General features: G+C 38.8%; 2 protein-coding genes across 5 annotated transcripts in view; one reads left to right on the top strand and one right to left on the bottom strand.

Moving 5' to 3' along the window:
• The window catches only part of RIC1 (RIC1 partner of RAB6A GEF complex), a 71,736-nt gene extending 65,209 nt beyond the window's left edge, over positions 1-6,527 (top strand). For both annotated transcript variants that reach the window (XM_089489999.1, XM_089490008.1), the window contains 4 exons: positions 1,113-1,307; positions 3,954-4,131; positions 4,244-4,432; positions 5,034-6,527. In XM_089489999.1, coding sequence (XP_089346125.1) covers positions 1,113-1,307; positions 3,954-4,131; positions 4,244-4,432; positions 5,034-5,322 — 851 coding nt within the window. In that variant the 3' untranslated portion in view covers positions 5,323-6,527. The remainder of the gene's footprint in view (positions 1-1,112; positions 1,308-3,953; positions 4,132-4,243; positions 4,433-5,033) is intronic.
• A 5,189-nt stretch (positions 6,528-11,716) lies between these two features.
• The window catches only part of ERMP1 (endoplasmic reticulum metallopeptidase 1), a 48,124-nt gene continuing 43,094 nt past the window's right edge, over positions 11,717-16,746 (bottom strand). Inside the window, exons 15-16 of one of the 3 annotated variants that reach the window (XR_016277291.1) lie at positions 15,673-16,426; positions 11,717-14,177 (exon numbers count right to left, since the gene is read on the bottom strand). Coding sequence is in view for 2 of the 3 variants with exons in the window: in XM_089489987.1 (XP_089346113.1) it covers positions 16,262-16,426 (165 nt within the window). In the remaining variant the exon portion in view is untranslated. Of the gene's footprint in view, positions 16,427-16,746 lie in introns of all 3 variants that reach the window. The other 2 variants (XM_089489987.1, XM_089489972.1) reach the window with 2 other exon arrangements.

The raw sequence follows: 16,746 nt of genomic DNA, 5'->3' as shown, positions 1-16,746 counted from the left end.
TCTTGGGAAAAACCCAACAAATTCACACTATGTCAAGACAGAATAGAAAATTATTGCAAGATGTTTCATTGTTGGTACCCCACAACTAATAAGCTTGATAAGATGTATAAAATGAGAAAGAATGAATGTTGCAAATGTCAAGAAAAATAGGAAATTTCTTCCATATATGGTGGAAATTCCCCAAAGAGTAATGGAAAGAAATTAATAAACTTACCATAAATAGGAAAAGTGTTTCCAATGTATCCAGAACTTTAGGGCTGGAAAAAATTTTGAAAGGGAAAAGTGAAGAGTGATCCAATACATCAGTGGTTCCCATTCATTGATCCTCCAAGTGTTTTGGACGTCAACTCCCAGAAGTCCCAGCCAGCTTGACCAGCAGTCAGGAATTCTGGGACCTGAAGTCCAAAACATCCAGAAGACTAAATTTGGGAACCACATGATAGCTGCAGCAAGAATTCAATATGCAAAAATAATTAAATTAAATTAAATTAATAATAAAATAAAAACAGGAAAACTTTTACCAATAATGGAAGAGTGGTTTTTGAAACTGGCAGATATAATAGAAATGGATAGAATCACCCATTCATTTGTTGAAAGACAAATCCTCAAGAAAAGTTGAGGTAGATTGGACTCTAGTGTCTTAAGCCTACAGAACATCAAATGGGTGGGAACATATCCAAAACTGTACAAATACATAGAAATATGGGATTAATTAGATGAGACAGATAAAAATAACAGTAGAAAGACCACTGAAGTTACCATAGTGACGTGTTTGCACTATTATGGAGATCACGAAAAGAGATTAGATATTCGAAGTTAGATGAGAAGTATATAGTTAAATTTAGATGAACTAGATTGAATTTAATAACAAAGACACATTTAGATAAAGTGATAAATTATAATTTTCTTTTTCTATCTAGTGATATTTGTTATTGCTTTGGGGAGATTGGTTGGCTTTTATATACAGTAAATATGTATCAGTTGTTCTAATAAAAATATTTTTCAAATAATATGGCTTGATTTAAGTTACTTTGGACTCAATGTATGCTGAGTTATGCATGGAGTTTCTTGGTTATTTGATCTGTAAACTCTTCTTGTGCTTTCACATCCAGTAATAGGTGAGCAGCTTTTGAAATCACAATCTGCTGACAGCTTTTTGAACATGGAAATAACTACAGGCATTGCAGATGTGCCAAGAAGTCATAGCTGGCTTGGTTCCATTAGTTCTTCCCAAAGAGAGATGGATGCAGCATCATCCCATGGACCTCACATGCAAGAAGCATTCCTCTCACCTTTGTTAAATAAAGGTGTGTGATTTCTTGGCTTTCTTTAGTCATCATCTTTGTGTGTGATTAAGTTTCATATATTACCTCCCCAAAAGATACCATCTTACTAAGCTTACAGTTCCCTTAATGAAAGATTAATGATGTCCTCCTCAGAACAATCTAGAAATCTGCATGGTTACCACTGTACTACAAACAATCAAGTGGCTGGTAACAGAGAAGCTAACAGTCACCGCATTCTTAATTTTTCATAAGAAAATAAGGTAAAGCTCTCATGTTAACTGAAAATCCTCTCAAAAATAATATGAGATACTGTGGTTAGCTGCTTTGAAATTAGAGGGTGTCTGGATGGAACATCTGGTAAAGAAAAGGGCAAGACTTTTCACTTAGCATTTTCACTTAACAGCAGGTGTAATCCAGTATTATTTTTCCACTGAGGAAGTTACGTTTTTCAGTGGTCAGCAACTCCTCAAAACTGCCAAAACAGGTTTCCAGGTGGGGTGGAAGAGTGAAGAGAGAAGGGAGGGAAGACGCTCCTATCATGCGACAGTTGTCCACTAGTGCAACATTAAACGTAAACAAGAGATCCCAGCTTGCTGCATGTCCTCCAGTCCCCATCCTTCAGCCTCGACTTATGTATCTTTCCTGAATCCTGGTTTTCCATCATTTTTCACTAGCACTTGACAACATTATCCAAACAAAACCTGTACTTAGGTTATACAGTTGCCCTCCATATTCACGGATTCAACCACCCACAGCTTGAAAATGTTTTAAAATATATATAAATTTTGAAAAGCAAACTTTCATTTTAACATTTTATATAAGAGAGACCATTTTACTATCCCGCTGTGTATAATGGGACTTGACCATCCATGGAGTTTGATATCCATGGTGGGTCCTGGAGTCAAGTCCCAGTGGATACCAAGCTCACTATACATTTTACAAGTATGAATACCTTTTACATAAATGTTTCCAATCTGCACAATTAAATCTCAACTTTAAATCTCAAAATTATAATTTGATAGGATTTGTTGTTCACTGGAAGTAAAAGGGGCAGCAATGTCTTTAAGCCACAAAAGAAGAGATTGAGAAAAGTGCTAAGAAAAAGTGTTCACTTAAATTAACCTTTGCCCAGCTGAATGTTTGAATTACAGTGGAGGATACATGAGTTACCTAAAAATGATTATTCTCATGTGGTTTCAAAAATATATATGTCTCAACACTTACTTATTTCACTGCATCTCCTTTTAAGGAGGTCCCCCCCCACACACACACACATTGAGGATTCCATTTGGTCTTGCAAGCACTGAATGAATTATATATGAACACATTGAAGAGATCCTTGTCATTCAGTGTCATTTGGTTTATTTTTATTGAGACTGCACTAAGATGTAAATGTAAATGTTCATCAGCTTACAGGTGTAGCTAAAACATGTAACATGGATACACACGTATTTTATTTATCCAGCTTGCGAGACTGAGTATAGCTGAAGCCTTCAGGCTTACATACATAAATACAGTAAAATCTAGTTAAATAACCCCCCCCCCAGAAAAAAACCCCAAACACAAACATAGTGAAAATTAAAATGTCAAAGACAAAATACTAAAATACCACTGTGAACTGTATTTCTGTAGAGTAACAAAAGAAATAACACATTGTCTTCTAGAAATAATTTCAAATGCCTGGTTCCAGAGGGAATTATTATGTGTCTTCAAATAGTTTTTGACTTATGGCAAACCTACCCCTGGGTTTGTTGGCAACATTTGTCCAGAGTATTTTTGCCTTTGCCTTCCTCTGAGGCAGAGAGAAGGTGACTTGCCCACAGGCGCCCAGGGAGTTTCTGTTCTAACCCTAGTCTTCATGGATGTAGTCCAACACTCAAACCATTAGACCACACTGACTCCACAGGAAATACTCAACATATTCTTAGCTGGATTAAAAGTCTAGATTGATAGTGAGACCCTAAAATAGCCACATTGGGATCTTGAGTTCCACTTGAATGTGTTGCTGTTCTCCTTTTGTGCTGTTCTACTTGTCTTAATGCTTCTAGAGTTGAAAGGCAATGGTTTTGTGAACCTATGGGCCAAACAACCTCAGCCTTACCGTCATAAAATTTCTGCATGCTATCAAGGTTTCTAAGGTATTTTCGAGAGTAGGGGTGGAAATCACACAATGCTCTATTGGAATGGAAATCCCAACATTTCTCACCAATGGCTGTACTAGATAGGGCTGCTGATACGTGGAGTCCAGCATCTGTGAAAACAACATGATCCTCACATCTGTTCTAAGGTCTTCATTCCATTCACCTGAGACACTGGACATGCCTGTTGGGCCTTGTTGTCACACTGCAACCATCAGCACACTTTTAAAACCTGTGACCATCCAGAGGTTGCTGGAATACAGTACCAGCTATCCTGACCTTTGGTTCTGCTGGCTGGGGCAAATGGGTGTTTCTCAATACTTCTCCAAAATATTGAATGCTGCATTTGAGTTTGGTAATGACAGGAACATTTTCTTTCAGGGATGTTTTGTGCCAGTCCTGATTTCATTGAAGAAAGGAACTGAAAACTGCTAAGCTAGTTTTCTTATTAGAATCTTATTAAAATGCATGTGCTGTAAAAATGTGATCAATACTTTCTTATACTACTGTATTTACTTTACATTGACAGGTGATGAATGCAGTATTGGTTCAGCCACAGACTTGACAGAAACAAGTTCTATAGTGGATGGAGACTGGACTATGGTGGATGAAAACTTCTCCACATTGAGTTTAACACAATCAGAGTTGGAACATATCTCCTTGGAGCTGGCCAGTAAAGGGCCACATAAATCACAGGTTCAGCTGCGGTAAGTCATGCTGATGTTTTGAGGGATAAGTATCTGAGACGTCCTTTCAACCATTCCTAGAATGTCATATGGAATAGTCAAGGTTTCTTTTTAAACTGCTTTTTTCCTGTAGGTATTTGCTTCATATTTTTATGGAAGCAGGATGTCTGGATTGGTGCATTATTATAGGCCTTATTCTCCGAGAATCATCAGTGATCAGCCAGGTCTTTAGCCTCATGCAGTCTTCAGAGGTTGATGGAGAGATATTGCAGAATATTAAAACAGGATTGCAGGCAGTAGATAGATGGGCTTCAACAGACTGGTAAGTTTTGTAGTGTTACAATAATTTCCAGTTGTCTGTCTGACAACTAAATCTGCATGTCTTTCAGCATAGTGCTTAATATAGACTGTACATTTGTTATTAAAATTAGCAATTTAATTTGTAACTCCTCAGATTAGGCACTTGAAATATGGTGCCTAGAATATTAAAGTCTTATGAGGGATATTTGGAGACCTTTACTAACAGTTGTTACACCTTAGGTTTTTCCTGTTTCAGTTGCTGTAGATAGTTGTGAACATTTTTTTTAAAAAATGAGCAATGATATGAAATCAGAGTGTTGTATTTATAATATCCAGTGTTATGCATGTCCCATTGGTGTTCTGAACTGTATGTTAAGGATGATGTGGAAGTACACTGCCAACATTCACAATAATACAAGAAAATTTAGTAGCATCTGAGCTGTATGAAAGATGTTGATTGCCTGATGGCTTTCCACAATCCTCAGTATTTTGAGCATAACTTGTAAGATGGCTTAATGCGTAGTACATTAAGTTCTCAGGTGAAATGATAAGGGAAGAGTCAGAGCCTGAACTGGAATTTTAAGGTAACTGAAATAGCCTTTCTCCTTATTTGTGTTTTGTAGTCCTGGGTATAAGCCATTTTTAACCGTCATCAAGCCACAACTTCAAAAACTGAGTGAGATAGCAGAGGAACAAGTGCAACCAGAAGCCTTTCAGCCTGTGAACCTTGCAAGAGTGACAGAACAAGCCAGTCCAAGAGCAGAAGACAACAGGAGTTCAGCTGGTCACAGTGCCAGTCCTCAAAGTGACACTGGCAGTAGTATCACAGCGCGACATGATGAGGACATACTTGGACTACAGGAGGATGAAGATCCGCTCCAGGAAAGTGGTTATGACTGTACTGTGTCCTAACAACATTGAAGTCATTGGCTGGTGTTATTAATAGAAAAGCACAGCTTCGTGATAATGGCATTTAAGAGCATTGCTTTTGGAGAAAAGTAATCAATGCCTTCAACAACACTTAAACTCAATTTGTTTTTTATGCTAATTTTTTTAAAAATACACACTGACTAAAGAACCTCCTTAAATCTGTGAATGCTTCCCAATAAGCAGTCTTGGCTCTTTCCTTTATAAAATGGTTATGCAGAAAGCAACAATATTATAGTTTGCATACCAATATATTTTATTTTATAGATCTGGTTGAGATTCTTCTATACCTCAGATTTCTTCTTTTTGGTACTTAATCATGCAGAAGGACATCTATCTTATATCAGTGCACAATATCATTGTTAGGTTCTTTTGGGATGCAAAATGTAACCTAATGTTGAGGGGGAAATTTTGAATTAATTATTTGCCCCAGAAGAATAAGGCAATATTTGGAGTGTGTCTGGTTTTCATATTGCCTTGTTTTTGAAACCCAAGTTTTAAAAATTCAACAATGAAGCTAGTTAGGATGAAAACCTGGTACATTCTGCCTAGTTTGCCTAGGGAAATCATGGCCTGATGGAGCTAGGCTGTGTTTGTTCTGTAGATTATGCTGTTTGATATCACTAAGCTTTTGTATGAACGAACTGTAAAATACATTGTATGTTTTGTGAATACTCTTGTATATTCTTAATGTTACTGTTTTATGCTTTTGGTGCTTGTACAACAGTGGAGGGTGTCCCTCTCTATCTTGCATGTCTGGATCATTAACTCAGAAAAACTAAAAGCAAAGTTGCATTTCCAACCAGAAGCGACACACTTTGATTGACTCTTTATGAGTGGTATCCGTTGTCATTGTTCTATTTCGATGCATTCTAAAGAATTTAAATTACTGAAGGTTCTTATTTATTTCACTTGTAAATTCTTTTCTGAAAACTAGTTTTTATGTAAATAGATTCACCTTATATATTAGTGCTACTACTACTATTAAGGGTTCATAATGACAATGTACAGTGTATATATGTAAACGGCCACCTTGCAAATATTTTATAATGCATACACCTGTAACTAATTACATTTATTTTAACTTTAATACAGCAATGTTATGATTGCCTTGAGGTACCTTTCCCCCTCTGCTGTTCCCAATATGTATAATGTTAAATACCTGTAACAGTATTAAAATTTAAATATTGGTTAGTTTGTACTGTCCAATTAGGGGGGGGGGAATGCAACACTTCTAGTTTTTTATACAAAAACTAACACTTATTTTTATAATGTGGGTATAATGAACAGTGACATGGACCAAAATCATTTATCATATGGGAGTATAAACATCATTATCTGGCATAGCTCTGTTAGAGTTACTCAGTTTGTTAATGCAATTCCCTGTATGAATTTTGAACTGGTAATGTATTCTGAACATTCAAAAGGGGCAAAAAAAATTATATTGGTCATAAATTTGTATATTTCTCTAGAAGACAAGGTTAAATCTCTTTTAATGGATACGTGTAACTAAATATGTTTTATTGCTGTTGCTTAGCCCTTACCATTGGTAACACCATTAGTACTGGTACATGTGCAATAACTTTAAAATAAAATGACAAAGGGTGGAAATTACCTAGCCCTCCAAGTTTCATGTTAGTTTGACATACTTCTTTCTCTAACACAAGTTGGATACATATCAATTTTTTGTGTTCAGGAAGACTTCTTAAATGTTTAAAAAATGTCAACTGGCAGAGAAGGAGGCATCCATGAATGATTAACTCCAACCAAGGGTAAGATACAAAACTCCTATACCTTTTCCTGTCTTGAACAGAGACAAAACATCCAATTTCAGCCCAACACATCCAAGGTACTCTTAACAAAGAGGTGGACTTCCTCTGCTGCTACACTCTACCCAGGGGAGTGGAGTCTAGATCCACACCTTTTACAGCCAACTGCAGTCACATTTCAGCAACCTCCTAACTTTTGTCCTCAGATGCAAATCACAAGTTCATCAGATATTTCCCTAGCTTCCACTCTCACAAGGCTGAAGCCCAGGGTGTTCTATAGATTCCCTGGCTATGGAGTCTGCTGTACATGTTTCTCTGATCCTTCTTATATGCAAAAATCTGAGGAAGATCAGGAGAGAATGGGCATCTGTGGTACTTGTGCCACCACATTGGCTGAGACCATGGTTCTCCCACTTCTTAACACTTTCTGTCTAGGCACCTTTGATACTCCTGACACTTCCTCAGATCCAGGAGGTCAAGGTCCAGATCCTGTATTCTATCTAATTCAGGAATGGCTCCACTTACTTGCATGGTGGCTAAATGGAGAGCATACTTGAAAGAAGGATACTCCCACATGGTCATGAACACCCTTCCATTCTTTAGGCAGAGGTCCACCCTCTCTCAGGTGGTCTTGCAGAAAATCCATCTCCTCATAAACAGCATAATTAAAGACATTCTGGAATTCCTACAATGAGGTCTAGAGATGGGTCTTAAGTCAAACAGCTGCATTTGTGTCCATCTTCATTTCATCTAACAAGCATCTTTTTCATGCCATCCAGATCATAGAATCATAGAGTTGGAAAAGACCACTAGGGCCATTCAGTCCAACCCTCTGCTGTAGGAACTCACAAAGCATCCCCGACAGATGGCCATATGCAGACACACACACACACTCCTCCAGGGAGTATTACTGGGCATTTAAAGGCTATTCTCCAAACCTGCAAGAGCCAGCATGGCATTTTGAATGTTGAGTCAACATGGACTGAGACTCGAGACCAGGGTTCAATTCTCTGCTTGGCTATGAAACTCAGTAGGTGACTTTGAGAAGTCACATGCTCTCAGTCAGCCTCAAGGGAAGGCAATGGCAAACCACCTCGGAACGAATCTTGCCAAGAAATCCCCAAGATAGGGCTTTAGGGTCTCATAAGTCGGAAATGACTTGAAGTTACACAACAACAACAAACATATATGTACACATATAGATAGATATATCTAAAGAGAGAGATATTAGGAAACTTCTCAGCGGACCAAGCCTACTCTTCCAGTGATTTTCCTCTTAGGATTTCCACACAGTATTCAAAGCCTTGTCCAAGTTCTCCTTTGAACCACTTAGAATTGTACTGCTCAGGATTCTGTCAAGACCCTGCAATCACTTCAGCCAGACAGGACTCAGAAGTGGCTGCCCTGCCCATAAGCCCATCTCACTTTAAGTTTATGAGGTTGACACTTTCACTACAGCTTGACCAAAGTTTCTTGCCCAAATTTCCCTAACTCACAGCCCATATTACTCCTTTCTTTTTGCTGCCATCGAACACTCTCCAGAAAGACAGTTGTGCAAACTAGATGTCTAGATAGTCCTAAAACTATATATCATGCTTATCAATACATTTAGGAAACCAGAGGCCACATTTACCTCCTTTCCTTCCACCTCCTTGGAAACAGGTTTTTGTCAAATAGGGTTTGCACCCATTCAGAATGTTCTAGAGTTCAGTAGCGGGAATAAGTAGCCTCCTCCCACCTACCACACGTGTCTTAACCCACCAAGCTTGTGTCCCTTCAGTTTCAAAGACTGTTAGTAGAACAGCTTCAGTTTAGGTGTTCTCTTGCTGAATAATTTCCCTTGCTATTTCTTTTTTCACATTTCTTTCTTATTATTCTTTATACTCTTTTATCCACGTGTGACTTTTTTTTTTTTTAATCTTTCACTTTACCTCAGAATCTTTCTCCATCTCCCTTGCTATTTCTATGTTTCTATGGTGTCTACTTTAAGCTGCACTGTATTTCTGGCTGAAAGTTTCTCTTTCCAGTGCTCATTGAGTATATTGTTGTGGGGGAGGAGAGGACATTGAGAAAATTGTGCCATTTACAGAGGTTTTTCTTTGCAAAACCGTAAGATCTGGGGCTAGTGACTCAAAATTCATTGTTGGGAGAGTCTCTGTAGGTAGCAGACTGAGTGTCATCTAATGAACCACTTTTGTCTGCATCAACCCTAGTCTCCAAGTTGAAAAAGTCAATGTTAACCCCAGTATTGACCTTTGGTATCAGACGTCATCTTGGTATTGGTGTGCCAAGATTAATCAGTGGAGCCTCAACACCAGTTGCTCCACAGCCTAATACTCCTCCTTTGGAATTGACAATACACGGGGGGAAATCTAGAAGAAAATTTCCTTCTAAGTCTAGCTGAAAGAGACCAGCCTCCCTTGCGGGCCATTCCAAACTTGAGAGATAGTAGATGCTTCTGCACTGAAAGAATAGAAGTATTCTAAGTCCTCCAAAGATCTGGCTATGTGGTCAGCCTTACTAGTCACCTCATGCCCTTTGGCATCGACAGCACCCACTTCCAGGATAGCTGTGCCAACTCCTGTCCTGACTACATTTTGGGCACGCAAGCAGATCCTTTACAGAACAGCATGTCCCTGCCCATACTGCTTCATACCAAGTGTCTCCATGGATCAGGCACTCTTAAACTATCTTCCTCCACATGGCAGGAGAGCTCCTCCTTTATATGGCAATGATATTATTCATCTTTGGTCCCTGACAATTGGTACATGGACAACTCACACCTTGATGTCCTATATTGAGTGATACCAATATGAAGATCTCTGGACAGCAAAATCTGCATCCTACCATCCGTTTACCATCTTACAGAGAGCTTACAGTGAGAAATACTTTTTTTGATATGTTCGTTGGTAATGGTGAACTGAATTTGTCAGGTGGACAAAATAGGCCAGATAGTTAGAAATGGATGTCTGGATCCTGTTGGCCAGTTTGTTCCCCTGTTAATCGGGAAGTGATTGGCTGACAGTCCCAGCCTCACTCATGTGAGCTATCTCTGGCACAAGGGAATCACATTCACAGGAGGAAGAGGGGCTGCTTCCCAAGCAATAGTGAAGCAGACTCCAACCAATTGCAACAGCTGCTGCTCGGTAAGTGAGCACTGGGTGGAATAGGAGTCAGTGCATAGCATCTTAACTCCAGTGCTTAGCCATTTGTAACTCCCACAGGAATTGAGAAATTCTCAGTATCTCTAGAGTGAAGTGGGGTGGGGGCTCAGTGAAGTGGAAGCTAAATAATTACAATAGCTCTAGCCCCCTGATTTAGGGACTGGAAAGTATATTGAAGAATTTGAGGTAAGTATATTTACAATTTTCCACTCAAAAGAAAAAAAATGCACATTTTGGACACTGTTGGAGAAACAGGTTAGAGGTGGACTCATTGCATCCACATCCAGGCAAGTAATTGACCAAATAGGAAGGAGTAGAGACCTTGCCTTAAGCTGTGATATTAATTCTAGCCAGGCAGTCATGACGAGGGAGAATATGCTTGCAGTTTCATTCTTCCTTACTAAGGCTCACTGGAATCCTTTGGCCATTCTTTTTGCTGCCAGAGGAATTCTTGATTTTTCAGAATCATTTTCTTTTTGCCAAAGCAATATTACTGTGCTGATCCCCGAGCAAGTAAACTGAAGTCTAGGAAAGCTCATGCTGCCAACTTCCTTCTTTCAGTCTCAAAGGTGCTACAAGATCGCCCTACATACACATCCTAAGTTACAGAGGTCTGTTCCTGAGCCTAACTATCCACACGTCTGCTCATGTCCTGTCTGCTTCCTTTGATAATGGATAACATTCAAATCCCTGTACATACATCTTCATCCCAACATATTCCTTGGTATTTGTCTGTACTACATGGTTGCTTACTGCATTTCTAACTCATAATTGAACTCACTTTCTATCATCTTATCAACCTAGTTATATTATTGCTGCCCAAAAATAATCCATTCTTGATCTCTCTGCTGCCTTTGACATAACCCTTTAATTCACTACAATCATGCCTTAGATTCTATCCTTTCTCCAAAACCTGTATTAACCACCCCCACCACCCCAATCCCCTTCACCTCCCAATTTTAACAAAACATCACAGACATGCAAATACAGTGGTCCCTTGGTATCAACTGGGGTTTGGTGTCAGGGCCCCCTGTGGATACCAAAACCCATGGATGCTGAAGTCCATTATATTCAGTGGCAAAGTAAAATGTTGTCCCTTATATAAAATGGCAAAATCAAGAAATTTATAGTTTAAAAATATTTTCAAGCCGTGGATAGTTGAAGCCATGACTATGGAGGCCTCACTGGACTTTATATATTCTAGCATGAAGGCGTGTAATTGTAGCTTTAATGAAGCCGCTGGTTGTGAGCTATTTCCATAATCATACCTAAATACAGCTCTAGTGACAACCCTATTTGACTCTGATAGTAGCATGAATGTTCCAAGGCAGAAAATAAATTCAGTTGTGAACAGCACCCTTGATTCTGGTCATAGTAAAGTGGGCCTAAATAATGAATAATGAAAACAACACAGAATTTATTCATAAAAATTTATTTAGCATTGGTTATCTTTTCCATACATTCCATTTTCTTTTTGGCCTCTTGTGAGTTTCTTCTATAATTGTTCTAACATACTTCTGTTAAAGTATGACCTAGTTTTCAAAACAGAAGATGTTAGTAAGTTTGTAGTTCTTATGATGCAGTCCTTTAGCCACTTACCTAGAAAGAAGCCTTACTGAACTCAGTGAGATTTATTTCTGAGTAGACATATAGGATTGCATTACTAATTATATTGCTCATTTTAAACAGCTGAGAACTCACACCTGGAATTTGTGTGCAAAAATGTCTTGCATATGAACAAATAGCATAGCTGAAAGAGGGCTGTCTCCCAGTCACAGTATCTATCTTTGTTTTATAGATCCTCTAAATGTAGTCTGCAGTGTTACAGAAGAAGTTCCGATCAATTATCTTTTACTTACAAAAGACCCAGCCCACTGTGAATCTAAATTAAATAAAATAGCTTTGTAATAAATGCAATAATCGTAGGGGTTTTTCCCTACATAGACTTGTTTTGCTGATGAGAATTTTTAAGCTGAATAGCTCTGTATAAGGGCTTTCAGTATAATGTTTAAACTAAGAAGGCAGGTTAGAATTGTCAGTAAAAGAATTCATGTGCTGAACAATTATTTGTTTTCAAAGGCAAGAATTCACCAAAAAGGCATCCTACATGGCATTCAGCTACTTCATAAAAGATGCATCCTGAGTTAGGCAAAGTTTTTTCTTCTGAAAACACAACAGTTGTTATTTGCCCTGATATTCCAAGCATGCTCTGAGAAATTAAGTATTTTCTAAATTTTTGTATATACATCATGCAGAGTCATTTAAAAAATCTTACTAAGCTTAGAGGCACGACGTAAATCAGTTTGGAAAAGGCTTTGTGCATTTCTGCTGTACAGACATAGAAATTCTCCGAGTTGGGTTTGCTGGAGAACACAAGCTGTACTATACAGTGCACTGAGATTTTAAACACACATTGCTAGACCAATACATTAAGAGATGCAAACTATTTACACTATTCATTTCCCCCCGGGAACATTTCCAAGTTGAAGGGAAAATATTGCATGCAAGATCAGCTTTGGAAACAAGGATTTCATGCATATGTTACTAGAGGCTACATTTGGTCAGCTTTGTTTGGATGAGTTTAGTACATAAAGCAATGTCATTATTTAAGGCTAAAATGACATATTGCACTAAATAGGATCTCTGTATTTGTCACTACTCCATAATGCCAAGTAAAACTGTACATGTGTCCTGTTATCATGACAGGTTGCATTTCTTTGCTACTGGCTGCCAGTGATGTGGAGTTGAGGCAATAAAATGCATCATTCTGATGGCACAAAACAGAGAAAGATGAGGGCATTTAATGTAATGTTTGCATGTGCATTTCTGCAAACTTACTTGTGAGTTGCAGTTATACTTTTCCAAGACAGTGAAGCAAAATAAGACCATTCTAATGCAATTTGGAATTATTAGCATTTCTTTTTAAATGACAAGTAATTTCTTGCCTTGAGAACTTACCTAAATGGGAAAATATAGCTCATTTAATAGTCAAGCTAAAGCCCTATGGTTTGGACTAGGAACCTATTCTAATTGACTTTACTTGGAAGCACTGTGACTGGAACTTGCTTCCAGAGAAATGCCGTCTAAACCTAAGCTTATAAATATACCTTTTCCCCTGCAAAAGCTCCTACACAGTATGAATCCCCTCAGTGAGCTCAGCATAAGCTCACACTGTATTGCAGTTTCTTAGCATTGCTCTTCTTTTAGTGCTCTGCCAAAATATACATAGTAGTTACTTTATTATAATCTACGTGCAACATATGAAGAACTTGCATACAAATATTTTGGCAAGTGCTGTTTTTACATCTTTCATAGTAGCAGGACAACCCAGCCAACATTACACAAATGACATAAAAAGTTCTCCCACCTTATAAGTGGAAACCAGGTAGAAAAAGAACTTTAAAAGGCAAATGGCTGGCCTACCTGCCGTCTGAGGTACTTTCTCTGGGTTAACGAAAATGTTTTCCCCAAAGATCCCAAAAAGCATTCTTTGACAGTTTGACATGCCTATCCCAGTTTGTCATCATGTGCAGACATCAGATATTTTAAACACACTCGTGAAGATCCTACTTAACACTGGCAAATTGTTGAGCTCCACCACTACACTTGTGTAATGGTCCAGGAGGATGGCAGCATCCAACAAGGCAACTCTATAACTAACAAGGGCCTCCTGGCTCATGCCTCTGCCCAGTTAGTGGCTGTTTGGATTGCAGCAGGCAGAGAATCAGCAAGGAAAAACAACATGCAAGAAGATGCTGCATGCTTTCTTACGAAAAATAACCCTTCCTTGGCCCCCAGTTATGCCAGCATACGTCATAGCAAGAGGATTCCAGCCATTGTGTGGTTTGCTGTCTCCTTTCCTAACAGCTCCTGATTAATGAGACTTGCTTGCAGACACCTTTCTGCTCTAGATAAATGAATGAAAAGGAAGGTTGTCAACGTATTTGCCTTTGGAAATAATTTTCCCCATGAACTGAAATCTTTGGAATTTACTTTAGCAAAACAAAGCATGGCACTAGAGGGAATCTTGAAAGCAAGGAAGAGAGTGCCTTTTCACTTTCACTTCACTTTTTCTTTTGCCTTTAGTTCTGTCGCCTGGCTTGCTTTCTTCCCTATTGGTTTTCACTGTTTCAAAAGGAAGGGAAATTAAGTCTACCAGTTCATTGATGGCAGAATTCAGAGAAATAGCTGTATTAGCCTGGAATATTAGTATACGATGGGATCTTGTATTACCTTTGACACTAACTGAGCAAAAGACATTGTAGCATAAGCTTTCACCATCTGAGGAAGTAGACCAGGTCTATGAAATCTTATGCTACAATGTCTTTCGCACAGTCTCAAAGGTGACACAAGATCTCTTTGCATACAGCTCCTTGCTGTTAGTTTGGAGAAACGGGTGTTTCATATCCTGCAGTTCCAAGGCTTTACGTGATGTGATTCTCCCCCACAATACCCTTCTGCCTGTCTGGAGCACCAAGAATGGAGTAGAATGGAGTAGGAGGGATTGCAAATGTTTCCTGACCAGTAACAGGCAGGGTTGTCTGTATGGCCCTCTCTCTTGGAACTGAAGAGATAGTGCTCTGCTCTAACCTATAGCCTCTATATGGTGCTTTCTCAGAGACCATAAGATTACAGTTTTGAAATCTGAAAGAAAAGAGGAAGCAATAGCAATTTTCTTACCAGATACTCATACTTAACTCTCAAAGTCTCTCTCTGTCGAGCGTCAGCTGAACATCTTTGATAAAAGCACTTTCTAGATATTCAGCCAAGGGTCTAAAGTACTAATGCAAGGAGTTTCCCCAAACCAACAAAAGCTCACAGCTTTTAAGTCAATATGAAAAACTCAAAGGAAATCAAATAAATAATACACAGAGTTCAAAGACATAGCTGTGTAAGTCTGGAAAATCAATGTACAAAAGGATCCTGCAGCACTTTTTGAGACTAACTGAGAAAGGAGCTGGCAGCATGAGCTTTTGTAGGCTTGAGTCTATTTCTTCAGATGCATCTCATGCTACCAGCTTTGTTTCAGTTAGTCTCAACGGTGCTACAAGATCCCTTTGCACACAAATACAATGGTTAATCATCAGTAATTAGACAACTACTCATCAACAGATTACCCATATCATAATCACAACACACATATGCATACAGAAGGCCACAGTGGTGGCTCAGTGCTTAGAAGTATACAGAACAGTGCTATGTGCTCGCATTGGACGTTTCTGTGTGGCTAGCCTTTGTTTTGACTGGTTCCCATAGAGAAGAGAGCAGATGATGGTGGCTCTGAACCAACCTCTACTCAAAAGGCAATCCAGTAGAGCATTAGTACAAGGATCAAGTGGGAGTATACATACAGTTTAAGAAAAAACTCTAGAAAACACACGGAAAATTTGGAAACCACTCACCAAATTCTCTGGCTGTACAATTTAAAGGACTTTTGATTGTAAGCAAAATGGGCATCAGTACTGCCGAGCTGCAATCACCATTATTTCTTCCTTATTTTTCATGATGTACAGTGTTAAAAGTCTCTGAGCCACAGTTTTTAGTTGATTAGAACAGATGAAATTACAATGCTAACGGATGGCAGCAGGTGTGTTATTTAAAGCCTGTGAAGTACTACTATACATTGTGCTTGGAGTTTCTACACAAAGCCTCTCTTATTGCAAAATGCCCAGGAGGGCTATTCTAATACCACTTTCCAAAAAGCAGTTTTCACGATAAGCACACGAAAGGTGAACCTGGCCATTCAAGTGGGAGAAAAAGGAAATATTTTGCATAAAAGATCCAGACCCCTCTTTCCTGCCCAAGCAGGACGTAGAAGGGTTGTTGTTGTTTTCAAATGGATTCCAGCTGCCATAGAAATACACTTGTGGCTAAAGTATATTCGTAGTATTGTCAATAATACTATCTTATCCAACTTGCCCAAACATCATGTGAACAAAAATCACATCAAACAATGTATGGACAGCAACTGACTTTTGTGTTACTGCTGGATTAAAAGATGAATTGGTCATACGTAGAGACCCAGCCTGAGGGAAAGGTCCAGTTGGGAAATCTCTCTATTAAGGCATGTAATTGAGGTGACTTCTGATCCTCCCCAAAGAAATAATGGGTAACAATAGCAAGGGTGACCATCCCTTTTGTAGGCTCATCAGAGGCCTGAAAAACAGAAAAGAGCAAACTGATTATCCCAATCTTCATTATTTCTAGATACAATCCATTCTAACCATTATCAGCCACACAGCACTATAATATTACACTCAGCAGACCTGAGCACAGCAAGCACTGCCTATATGTTTGCACAGAGAACAAAAACATGCATTTCAGCAGGCTCAAAGTTTGCAAGCAATACAAAACCCAACAGAGAACCAAGGAGACAAGCAAAAATCAGGTTGGACAGTAGCAAGCACACACAGAGTTAAACTGGAAACCCAACCTGCATCTGAGAAAAAACCCCAAAATGGCTGAGATCGGGAGAA

This window comes from Sceloporus occidentalis, unplaced genomic scaffold, assembly GCF_023333645.1.
Source record: "Sceloporus occidentalis isolate IW3139 unplaced genomic scaffold, rSceOcc1.0.p SCAF_1, whole genome shotgun sequence".
Taxonomy (NCBI): Eukaryota; Metazoa; Chordata; class Lepidosauria; order Squamata; family Phrynosomatidae; genus Sceloporus; species Sceloporus occidentalis.
This window is presented reverse-complemented; position numbering and strand designations above follow the sequence as displayed.